At 37.9% G+C, this 13,402-nt stretch overlaps 1 protein-coding gene across 1 annotated transcript in view; it reads right to left on the reverse strand.

Annotated features, from left to right (window-relative positions):
- Positions 1-7,930: 7,930 nt before the first annotated feature.
- The window catches only part of LOC131992257 (potassium/sodium hyperpolarization-activated cyclic nucleotide-gated channel 1), a 93,871-nt gene continuing 88,399 nt past the window's right edge, over positions 7,931-13,402 (reverse strand). The window contains exon 8 of the mRNA XM_059357761.1: positions 7,931-9,280. Coding sequence (XP_059213744.1) covers positions 8,184-9,280 — 1,097 coding nt within the window. The 3' untranslated portion in view covers positions 7,931-8,183. The remainder of the gene's footprint in view (positions 9,281-13,402) is intronic.

The raw sequence follows: 13,402 nt of genomic DNA on the forward strand, positions 1-13,402 counted from the left end.
GGTCGCAACATTAGCTGACATTTCATAGCAGCGTTACAATCGTGCCAATTCAGCACACTGCAGAAGTAAGGATTAAAAGTTAATACTATATGTAAAATTATAAGTTCAAAAAACTGAATTCAGAGTTGAGCAAACTCAAAAACAAAACTTAAAATATTTAGTTTAATTGTCCAACTTAAAATTTTATCGAAGTTTGTTGCCTTGAAATTTTGAGTTCACCCAACTTTTCTTTTTTTGCAGTGTAGTTAGCATCTGCCTACATAAAAACTTTAAAAAATCACAAGTGGGGGTAGCCTACTTACTACAGATTTTATGTCGTACAACAAAATGCAAACATCTCTTCAGCTTGTGTTAACCACGGACCTCATTACAGGCATCTAACCCATCAACCAAATTAAAAGTCCTGCCTTATGATGAAGTGCCTTGAATCTACATTCTTGCAAACAGTCAGCAGGGGCGACTCCACAGGTTGTAGATAGGTGTCAGACTGTGTGAATATAGTCATACTTCTCACTTGATTTATTACCTCAGTAAATTATTTGATATTGAATTTATGGTCTTAATCGCTAGTTTTGAGTCTTCTTCAATACATTATGTTTATTTTGTAAATCATGATCCCATTTAGAGTTAAATAAAGCAGGGTATGATTCAGGGCTAAAGTGACAAGTCGTTTCCAAAGAAAGCTATCAATCAGGTGTTGTGATGGGTACCCATGACACGAGCACCATCAAATTGTTTTAGGGGTTGACCAAATTTAGAAATTTGACTCTTTCATGTGTGTTTTCCACCTGTGAAAGGTTGGTGGGACATTTTAGTTGACCAACAATATCTTGTATTTCTAGTGAATATATTTCATTTTAAGCCTCCTTTTTGTAAACCCAAATTAGCATCTAGATGAATATCACAGGTAACGTGAATTTCAGATGTAACTTGCCAACTAAGGAAGACAGAAGCAGAAATTATTTTAATTACTCTGGCAATTGTCTCCTTACCCAAGGCAATAGCCAACAGATAGACCATAGCTTTTTCTGCTTTTACTTAAGAGAAGAACAACAAGTACTGAAGACGTGTTAGTTAGTGTCACAGACGTCACTCACCCTGGAGTCTTTTTTCAGTTCACACTGTCCGATGCGGTCCTGGATGTTTTGGAGCAAGCAGGCATTCGAAACACCTCCCCAACCCCTCAGTCCCCTTAATTTCAGAATTTGCATGTCAGTGGTCAAACAATTTAAAATTATTATATTTTGTATTGTATACCAACACACCACAAATAGAGTATCTGTATAGTGTAATAACTTCTTGATAGTGTAAAAAAAGTTGATTTTAATAGAATCTGTCACTCCTGTTGTTTTTGTTTTTCCTATGGGAATATATATCTGAATATATCTTGGGAATTTGTTTGCATCAAAGTCTCCATCATGATTTGACTTGAACAGGGACTATGGGCTGCATCTGTATTACAACCACTGCATTACTTTAGACACCAGAAAAAAGGTCTAACATGATTATTCGAAGCTCTCATGTTATAAGGAATTGTCCAATTAGATTTATGGATGCCATAAGCAGTGGTGATTCTGGCTAGAGATGAGCGAGTACACCATTATCCGTATCTGTATCTGTCCAACAAGCTATAATATCTGTATTCGTACTTGGAATGGGCGTGGTTTCAACTGGAAGTAGGTGTGGCCTAATCTGATATTTTAAGCGAAAATGTATATGGGTTGATCAGAAGTTCCAGAACAGACTAAGAATTGAGTTTCAGATCAACCCTTTTTTAATCACAAGAATAAGAAAAATATTTACAGAACACAGCTACTAGATGATACTTGACTCATAAAAAGTACTTTATCTGTAATTAATACTTGTTTCACACAAGTACTTGCCTCAACCCTAATTCTGGCAATATGTGTATGATGAAAAAAACGTTTTTTCTGCCAGACATCGGTGCTCTTGTTCCCCATCTCACCTGTGCTATTGTCATATTTACAGTATCCTCAAGAAGAGCATGAGCTTTTTACTCTATTGAGAAGTCCTTTGGCTCAGGGATGAGTGTAGTCATATAGAGTGCACATAAAAGACACAGTTTTATTATCAGGCTGTCCTCAGAGTTCATGAATAGGAAAGACAGAGCCGAAACTATGAGGAGGATAAAGTAAAGCAGAGCAGAATTTGCCAATATATGCACTGCACAGCGTGGTGGACATTAGCTAAAGGGCAACCAAATCGTTCAAATGGTGGATTTAAACACAAACTAAGGCAAAGTTTTCTCTCTAAATCCTGTGTGTGCAACAAAAGCAAATTCTGATAGAATTACACTCTAAACTATGACTCTGGGACTGGTTGTTTTTAGAAAACTTTTAATAGGGGTAATAATATTGGCTGTAGCTCCATTAGCAGAGTTTAAGCATGCTAATCAGGCCATTCATTCATCCCATTAAGCCTGGCTATCTCTATAATTAAACAGAAGTTGAGCAGTTTTACCAGCTGAATGGAAGATGAATGGATGTGCTTTTGTTCCTGTAGCACACTGTAGCTCACAGAATGGTAACACAGATTTAGAAAGATCCAGACAGCTTTTTACACCACTTTCAGCTACTATCTCATCATGTTATCTTTTATAGACTTTAATACCATATTCAGGTTTATTACTTCAGTCAGGGATAACTGAGGAAACTCCAATTGCTAAAGAAAGCTGTGAAATGAGGTTGTGAAAAAGACAGAAAATGGACTTTGAGTTGGGACTGTCAAATTAAATTTAACTTTATACCACAATATTATCACAACATCAGCTAATATTAAATTACTGTGGGTCATTATGTGGCCGGTAACGATGCTCCTGTGATGTTGGCCTTGTAAACAAACTTTCGTTATCATCTTACAAACACGCTGAAAAATTTATTTCCCTCTGAATACGATTACTCACATTTAATGAAGCATAAATGGCTAATTGAGGGCAGCGTGTCTCTGATAGCGGAGCTACAGATCAACTGAAGCATGCGTCACCCTGCACAGGGGTGAGCATGGCTTTTCAAATGGTAACCGCAAACCGCCCTGCTGCAATTTGAGCTGTGTTCAACTTGAAATTGGGAGGGAGGAAACAGGCAACCTCGCAGTGTAAAGAACTCAGAGTTCATTTATGTGATTTCATTTCAGTGTACATTTACCCACAAATGTCACAGGAAACAGCAGAAACTCTTTGAGGCGAAAAAAAATGAATTGCCTGCTATTTTTTTCTTAAAAATTGACTTTGACAATTAATCGATTATCCAAATAGTAGGACAAGGTACTCTATTTAGTAACTTGTCCCATCTATACAGAGGAATCTCTTTTGTTTGACGACTTTATGACTGCTAGCTGGATTTGTAGGTAATGAATGGAAATCCCTGGTGGCCACAGGGACCGATTCTTCACCGCCCCTGTATCTGCTGACAGAAACTATTCTCCGACCCTCTCCATCACTGCTTCATCTCTCAAATCATTTCTCCATTTATTCCCTCGATCAAATTGTACATGAGCGAGAATCGCCCGTCTCCACCACACAACACACACAGTTCGACAATAGAACGACACACACTCGATTTTTAAATGACAATATGTCTTTTATTTTCTATATTTTAAAGGTTTATTATTTACAAACAAAATAAACAAAAAAAAAATCAAAAAGATTTTTTGACAAACACTGTTTGTCTGCATATTGTTGTAAGAAAGTTTACATTTATCTTTCTTTCACCTGTATCAAGTAACCAACTGATAGTTCTTTTTCTCTAAGCCTTGGATTACACAAATGAGCTGAACAATGACCATGTGAGTGGGGTTTAAGAGGACCAAGCAGCTCGTCGTAGCCCCTCTCTATCCACTGCGCACATCATCAGTAAACATATGAAACCTGTGGTCATCAGAAACCAAATAAACATTTGGTTTGTCCTCTCTGGGCATTATTATTATCCTCAGTTCCTTTTTGCATTTCTTCTTTTTGTTTTTCTCAAACCAACAAAACAACAAACAAAAAGAAATATACAAATATATGTGCTGGTTTGTTGAGTCTCTATACTGCTAATATGTAAGCTCATTAGTTTGTGTTGTACATCACCATTAATGCCCATTCCAGTATGTTAGTTGTGATAGTGAAAAAAGCACATAGTTGGGAAGCTCTCCCTCCAAAGGCAAGTAACAAAAACAGCACAAAGCAACAGTGCTGCTATCCATCTCGACTGTGTACTAGTTCCTATACACTATGGCATATTCACGATTAAGCGCTCTTCGTTGTAAATAGAACAACTCCCCCTCATTTAGAACCTCATACAGGATCAGGGCAGCACAAATTCTCGGGGATATTGCTCCCTTACTAACTCCTTCAACATCTAACCTAGCTGAAAGAATCTGTACCTTTTTTTATTAGTAGTAAATCAGAAAGTGCAATTCAAAACAAAGACAATGAATGTTTCGCTTTGGCCAGTTTCCTTCCACACATCAATATTCAACCCAAACATCAGTGGCTAGCTACAAAGAAAGGTATAAAGGTGCTCCAAATTTGTACAATGTCTCATCGAGAGTGATATTACTGCTAAAGATTGCACTTTTCTTTTTTAAACTGTACATGACCTCATTAAATATTCTATATAGCTTGACCGAGAATGTTAGAAAAAACCTGCCTCTAGAAGTTCACATTGTAAGTAAAGATACCAATTGGATAATCTGAGACATTTGGCCATCATTGCTTACTCCTTTCCAGTCTAAAAACACTGAGACATAGAACACATAGAGTATAGTAAGAATGAATGAGCAGTTGTGTGCAGAAGTGACCCCCGTACGCACCGAGCTCACTCACACTCATAACAAAAGGATGGAACATGGCTATAGTTTAGGCACAAATACTTAAGAATGTCCATGTGAAGAGTCAATGCTTCTGTTCACACACAGATAACGTCTAGGCAGACAGACAATGAACAAAACATAATCTAACATTACATTTAACGTCAACATTTTTGAGATAGTATCTTTTTAAGTATTTGTGACAGTGCATGCTTTCATGACATTGGTGGGTTGACTGTATTGGTACACTATCGACACAATCTGTAGCGAAGTAAATCTTTTTAAAACGGTATCTCAGAGGGCTTAGTCACTCTGAACTGACGGGATGTTTGGTGCCTGAAAACTATGACTCTAAATAGAAATTCTGCATGACAGCAGAACACTTTGTCACATTTAACTTGCTGCAGAACGGCCTCGTGCACAGATCTACTGTGTGTGTGCAGGGAAATGGCCTGTAAGCCGTAATGGCTGGCTTATTTTAGTTGAGTCATCAAATACATTTATTATTGCAAGAATAAAATATTCAAAATAGCTCTTATCCTTTTAAAAGAGTCACAATGTTCTGGCTTGACCTTGCTTCCCTGCCTCAACATTAGTCCAGGTCAGTTTAGAGTACCTAAGCTCATATAGTGGATTTACATGAGACAGAAACCTTAATGCAAACCAGCATTTCTTTTTCTGACTTACAGCAGCACAAAAACACGTCTTGGTGAAAATGTCCCCACTAAAGATCACCTTTGATTGATCTTTAACCTATAACATATGAGTTGGAAATGTTGTGCTGGGCTCTTCAACTACAGTTGTTGCGATATGACAGCGTACAGTACAGGTTTACTCAAGAAGCAGCTTTCAGAAAAGGTTGTGGTGAATATAAAAAATATGTAAAAATGCCTCATTTCCATTCTCAAACAATACATTTCATAAAACGATCAGATCAACAAGTCCTCCCAGTCGTACGACAACAACAACGGTCATTTGTTCCTACCATGGGTGTATAAACACAATAGATACAGTGTTGGATACAGGGCCCCAATAAATAGATTTAATTGCTAACATTGGAGTATCTCACTGTTTTTTTCTGCATTTTCTTTTTTAACTTGTCAAACAGTTGGTTCAAACTTTGGTCCCGTCCTTGACCGGGCAGACAACGAATCATAGTTTAGGATAATGAAGTGGCACCTGTGATGACCAATCAGATGTAAGGGCACTCCCTGGACACACCCCTTGGTAGTGACGCACAAATAAATTTATCCACATATTTTTGGGCCACTATGTCAAATCCTCGTGTTCTTCCCGGGGGCTTTGGTTCCTTCCCTCTAATATGACCCACTGAAGTGTTTTCTAGATTACCACCCCTAATGGTGGCAGGAGATCAACACGTATTAAACGTAATGGTGGCAGTTTTAAACATGTGGTTAAGGCTGTGAAACGCTCACACTTTGGTTAGGTTTAGGAAAAGATTGTGGTTTGGGATGAAATATTGTTAGAAATTACGTAAGTTAAGTAAGTTATGTGACTTAACTTACGTCCCTAACTCAGCACTGACTTTTAGTTTAACACAGGTCAAGAATAGTGCCCTCCTGTGTTAAAGTTCTTTGTTTGATTCATCCATTCACACACTTACTTCGAAAGTGGACTTTGTTGCTCTTTATACTACATGATCTCAATACCCCTTATGCTCCCATCATAATAACTACAGCCACTAGAGGTCACCCTAGCAATCAACTTCAACATGATTTGTATGGGGCTGTTTGTACAAACAGCCTATGGGGTTGTTTTTTTGGGGGGTGGGAGAAGGTCTTGACCAGTTTGACCATAATATAAACCAAAGAATCATTCTTAAAATGATCCTGAGCAGTTTCGGGGAAATGAGGCAAATTTACTTTCAATTGGATGACTCTGAAATCACGTTGTGTATTGTAGGTAAATATTGTGTATATTCATTTGATGTAAAATCCAAAACTATACTGGGGCTAGGAAAACTATACAGAAAGAGAGAGGTTCTTAAATGTTCTCCAATCAGGTATTTCTCATTCTCATTCTCATTAATGCTAGCTATTGCATTAAGGTTTGTTTATCTCTTATGAATCATTTGTATTTTGTCACTAAACCTTTTTCGTGTATAGATGATATCCAGGTTCCTGATAGAAGTAAGACATTGTTATGATAGAGAATGCACCACACAGTATCTGTAAATACTAGATCTACAAAACTATTTACAGCACACATATAGGTAATCTTTATGTCACAGTCTATTGCATAATGGTGATAATCTTTAGTTTATAAATATTATAAATATACACAGAATTTTTAAGCAACAATACGTAACATCTCAGCCATCAGAAATTAGAAATAGAAAACAATAGCATCCATCCATATCTTTCTCCACACTCCATTTTTCTCGAAAATAAACAGCAGCATTTCTATTATCTATTCCCTTTGGACCCATAACACTGTCATGGTTTGTATGTGAACCTCTGTGGGGATACAGTGGCTCAGCATACTGTATTTTTGTTGCTGACAGCAACATAACACTTAGTTACAGTATCTGTGTTGGTTTCTGAAATGAGGGTTCAGGAAACTGTATGAGATTCATTTCATGAGTGTGTGCTTTTTGAGATTATTTGTCAGTTGCTTGCATGTATTATTCCACAGTGGTGCCTAAAGCTGCTTAATAGAAGATAATTTTTCTCTTTCTCAATGGTAAAAAAAATAAATGAAAGAAGGAAAGAAAGAAAAGAAATAGTCATTGTCAGAATCCACAATGCATTCCAGTTTAAAAAAAAAAAAACAGAAAGCAAAAAGAAAATAAATAAATAAAAAAGTTCATACATTGTATATAATTCTTTATATTTCTCAGAAAGGAAGACTCATGTTTATACTACAGCTTTTAAATTGCCATTGCCAAATATTCTAGTTGGATTTTACACACGGTCACATGCACGCGCGCACACACACACACTCTCTCACACACCCATACATACAGCAGAATATATACACATATGTATATACATATACATATATATATATATATATATATATATACATATGTTTATACATATACATATTTATATATATGTATATACATATACATATATATATATATATATATATACATATATATATATATATATATGACGCAAAAGAAAAGAGAGATGTATCTGTATAATATACATTCTTAAGTTTAGGGAGACAATGTGTCTAAAATATAATACAAGGGCTCGTATTTACAGGGTTTCTATGAGGTTATTTTAGAAGAAAATTGGAGAGAAACAAAAATGCTGAAGTTCCTCATCTTTATCTCTTTTGTTGTATCTCCATTTTTAAAATGAATTGAAACATATTGAAGTTTAAAAAATGAAAAGGGAAAATCATAAATTTGATGCAAAACGCATTTTGTCTTGCTCAGTCTCTGTACTGCTCAGGACAGAATCTCTCCTAGATCCGGGGGATTCCCTGTGCTGGGTCGAGGATGTTGATGATGCTGCCGCCACCGCTGCCGCTGCCGCCGCCGCTGCTGCGGCCGAGCGCACCGGGGGCAAAGCTCCTGACGACATCTGCCGGAACAAATTGACACGCTGGGGCACTGTGGTGCGGATGCCGCTCTGCAGATTCATTCCCTGGATCCCTGCCGCCGTTGGTGTCACAATGGAGGCCAGAGAGTCTCCTGAGGCTGGGTGCACTCTGGGCCCCAGAGGTGTGTCATGTGGCAGTGATGGTTGGGAGGCCGATAAATGTCTGATGTCTCGACTCAAGCTGCCCGACTGCAGAGCCTGTGTGCCCTTGGGGAAGTCTCCCCGCTGAGGTGAAGGAACCTGCTGTTGCTGAGGTGACGGCTGCTGCTGCGGTTGCTGCTGTGTTGCAGAGGCCGCGGCTGCAGTTGATGCAGAGGGCTGCTGGGCAAGCTGCTGCTGTGTGGGTAGCGTCGGTTGAGCCATGGGCTGCTGGATAAGCGACAGCTGGGAGGCTGTGCGGGAACCGTACTGGAAGCTCCGGCTAGCCAGAGGGGTCTGCACGGGTGGACTACACATAGCAGCCGTGAAGGAGCAGGGCGACATAATCGCTCCTTGTGGGTTGATTGAGGATGAATTCAGGCTGCCATGGGAAAGACTAGGAGCAGGGTAAACCCCCTGTGCTGCAGCAGCAGCAGCGACGGCGGCTGGCAGCATGCGGGCAGCAGATGCATTGGCAATAGCTGAAGCACTGTAGGTCATGGGAACAGAGGACTGCTGGAGCTGATTGGCGCTGAAGGCAGTGGGGAAGGGAGGCTGGGCTGGTGAGTTAATGATGGAGTTTCCTGACATTGGTGTTGAGTTCATCCCGGTGACTGACTGCTTGCGGTCCACCATCATCACCATCTCCCTGTCCTGACGGATAATCTGCTTCAATATCTCGTTCTCCTGCGTGTTGAAAACGCCGGCGTTCAGATCCTTCTGGAATTTCTGCAGCAGCAAGGAATTCTTCTTCCCTGTTGGGGTGTAGTCAGGAGAGGTGAGCACATATAGCAGTGGCAAAGCTTGGTTGCCTTAAACCACAGGAACAGAGCAGGATTCAGGACAGTAATAATAAAGATGCAGCTTGTACATTTTAGTAGGAAAACTTCCGTGCACTTACGTTTTTCTGTTACCATATCTTCAATTCTCTAGTTGCACAATGTTATGTGACGCATGTTTACTTCCTGTCAACTCTACATTAACGTTAGCCTCCAATCTTAGCGATCACCTGGCAGAACTTCTTGATCCTTAGCTAAGTTTCTTTTTTAACAGTTAGATTTGTACATAATGTTAATAGTATTTACCTTTATTTAGGGTTTTTAGCAGTTTGGATCATTGTTATAATCACTTCAGTGTCTTTAAATCAAAGTTAGCCTGTCATCTAGCCTAGCTGCCTGCAATGTTGATGCTGAGCCAAAGTGTTAGCTAAGCTGTTAAATCAGGCTAATGTTGGTGCTACATTGAGTGTTTAGCTATCGTTGCAAACAGTTATATAAGACACTGAAGTGATTATCAAAATGATTGAAACAAACAAAAAGTACAATTAACAATATGTACAAAGCTAACTGTAAAAAGTAAAGTAACTAAGTTAACTTTAAGTGGAAGTAGGAGACTTTGCACGGAACTATTGTTAGCTAGCATGTTAGCTTGCTAATGTCTGCTTATCTAATCCTTGATCTTAACAGCATACAGTAATATCTCCTCTGTTGATTTTAAAGAGGCTACCACAAGAAAAGATGTCCTTTGTTTATGTTGTATAATGTGCTGTTACTCTACAATTCTCCAGGAAAACGAAGGTTCACTAGTGTGCTAGCTACTGCTATCTCCAGAAACGAACATATATGATTCATTGTCAGTTTGATAATCTAAACAAGAAACAAGTTTTCTTGTGGTGGAATTTTAAAAAAAGGAGCAAGGGTGAAAGGTACTTTTTTGTTATGATCACGGAATTGTTAAGCAGAAAGTGATAGCTAACTAGCATGCTAGCTAGTTGAAAAGTTGTCTTCATCCACCTTAAGGATGAAAAAGCACTGCAGGGTGATCAGTTAGGGTTTTTTTTATTTATTTATTTATTTTTTTACATTTTATGAACAAACAGCATGGTAAACATGTAAGAAATACAGATAATGCCAGTGATCACTAAGGCTGAAGGTCGAGGTAACTGTTGAGTTGACAAGAAGTAAACAGACGTGCAGTTTGTACATAATGCCTACAAAGGGCCTACCACTACATTGTACAAGTAGAGAATAGAGAAGCTTTGTCCTTTTGATTTTACTAAATGTATTTATTCAATCCAGTAATTTCAACTACTTCTTACAAGCTGCATCTTTTCACGCACACTAAGGTTTGTCATATTGAATATAAAGTGTGAAGGACATTGAATGGTAATGACTATGGGAAATATACGGTTTGAGAGGAGTGAAGGACACATAAGGAGACAAAGATTACTGAAAGTGTGACGTGAGAGCGTAGACAGTGGAGGTGCTGATGTGGACGATGAGACACAGAGGAATACTGATGAGTTGTACCCACGTCACTGGACAGTTTATAAATCGCAGAAAAAGACAAAAACTCGAAGAATATTTAAAGCCACGTTCTATTTAAATCACAATACCAACTCTGCTAAAACACATCACAAAGACAATTGGAATAACCTTTTTTTTTTTTTTTTAAACAAAACAAACAAAAAACACACAAGGTGACAATAAAAACAAGCAAAAAAAAAAAAATCTACTCTTAACACACTACCACATAGGGTACAGATTGTGAATATAATTATACATTAAATACCTTAATGGAAACTAAACTCATTTTACCACAGAATGCGATTATCTTTATTGATAAAATTTGCCTGATTTATATACAATTTTATGAATAAAATATTTGCACTTTTTTGTCATTCTTTAATGTGAATTTGTTGCAGAATCAAGCAGTAATAGTATAGTGTATTTAAAAGAGAAAACAAATCGGATTTGCTGCCCTATAAAGGGAATTATGAGCCCACAGGCCTGAAAAAAACAGCTGGTTACAAATCATCATGATAAAACCTTGACAGATTTTTTTAAACATCGGCCACTTTTGTGGCACTGGGAGTTTGGGAGCAAAACTGTGGTAAAATGCTAAGTGGTACTAAAAGCATGGAAAATGTCTTGAAACTGGTCTTTTGTCGAAAGAATTGCCACAATAATATGTATGACAATAAATAATTGTATCTATTTAACATCTTTACGTTGAATGACTGTTTCCAAATTTATTTAGAAGATGTGTTTCCTGTAATTACTGTTGACCTTGTGTATCGACAGGCTGTGAAGTGTTACTTGTCGGTAAAGAAGACAGAGTTGACTTTTAGTGTGCTGAAGGCTTTAGCTACAGTCAATCAATCATTAAGCCCCGTCCTTGGGTTTAACACTTGAGCAGCATTTTCTGGACGGCTTTCTCCTCTCAAGGCTGCCAACAAGCCGTGCATTCAGCTATAAGACAGGACTGATGTTATGTTTTGCAGCCATTTAGACTGCAACAGTCACTACAGGGTCGGGTGGAGGGCTAAAACTAGCACCACGTACTGAGACTACAGTTAACTTACAAGTATTCTTTGATTGCATTTTTAAAGATGACAGGGTTAAACTCTGTAGATTGGAAGAACACATATGTATTATTTCTAATAGAACCTGTGAGGATCTGAATGTTTGCTGGTAGTTGGAGACAGAGGCATTGTTAGGATTTTAAGGATAACAGGCATCAAAAAAAGCCCTTCTGGCCATCTCTTTGACACTTATCAAACAATATAACAGCTTTTTGGAGATATATATACTTACATTTAAGTTATTTTAAGAAAATAATTATTTTTGCTTCACATCTCCATGAAAGCTGGGATTTCTTTGCTACATTATGGCTATAGCAACAGAGAAAAATGCTCTGAATGGCTGTAAAGGTCTACAATGCATTGGAGAAAAATAGCTACCGGAAAATTCAAAGTCAAGCTAAAGTTTTATGCATTCAATTTTCAGCAGACCAGAGCTGAAGGACTTTACTAACTAATGAGCTGTCAGGCTTTTACTTAAAGGGACAATTCACCCCTAAACTGAAAATACACATTTTCCCTCGTACCTGGGATGATATTTATCGATCTGGATTGTTTTGGTGTGAGTTGTAGAGTGTTGGAGATATTGGCCGTAGAGGTGTCTGCCCTTTCTTGAATAGAATGGAACTAGATCACACTCACTTGTTGTGCTCAAATTGGCCAGAATACATTAAAAAAAAACAACAACAATTTATTATTCAAATATGACTTTGTAACTAAAGATAATCTACAGACTTTATTGTAAGCAGTTTAACATGTTATCATTATCATAAGTGGGCGAGTAAGGGCCTGATTCACCTTCTAGTAGGTGCAGCAGGTTGTTATCACCCTTTTGGGAGTTGACTGAAAACGAAGTGCTTAAGTTCACTTAAAAAGGTTGTTATTTTTAGGCTACGATACTACTTCTCTAAGGTTAGGGTAAAAAAGTTTCTGGTTAGACACTATAACAGACAGTTAAAAAAGTAAAAAAAAGTGCTTGTAAGTGCCAGAAATGAAGTTGTAACAAGGGTGGCATGAGTACCGTAATTGACATTGTTACACTGGTAATGTAAAAAAAAAGTGAAGCCAGAGTGACGTCTTTGACTGTTGTTTTCACACGCCTGGTCTCCAAACATCTGAATCTGGTGAGCAAAGCACCATCTAGTTCCCTTAAATTTGAGAGAAGGCAGACATCCCTACAGCTGATATCAGCCCGCAACTCACACCAAAACAGATTTTTTTTTGATTTGGGGGTCCCTTTAAAAAAACCTTACCTTAAATGTCAGTCGCTCTATGAAATATACATACTTACACGTGTACAAATTTACAGTAACATGGGTTTGATTTATGCCCAAATACACACCTTATTGTTATAGGAACACTGGCCTGCTTTGACCGTTAAATTGTTTTTTACAGTGAAAAATTTCCTACAGACAGAATTCAAAATAAACACACTTTAAACTTGTGCTGTACTGCTTTTTCACTAAATGTCAGTAGTCATCTTTGAACGTATCTGCAAAATGCAGTTAACCTGAGT

Source organism: Centropristis striata, chromosome 19 (assembly GCF_030273125.1).
Source record: "Centropristis striata isolate RG_2023a ecotype Rhode Island chromosome 19, C.striata_1.0, whole genome shotgun sequence".
In the NCBI taxonomy this organism is placed as follows: Eukaryota; Metazoa; Chordata; class Actinopteri; order Perciformes; family Serranidae; genus Centropristis; species Centropristis striata.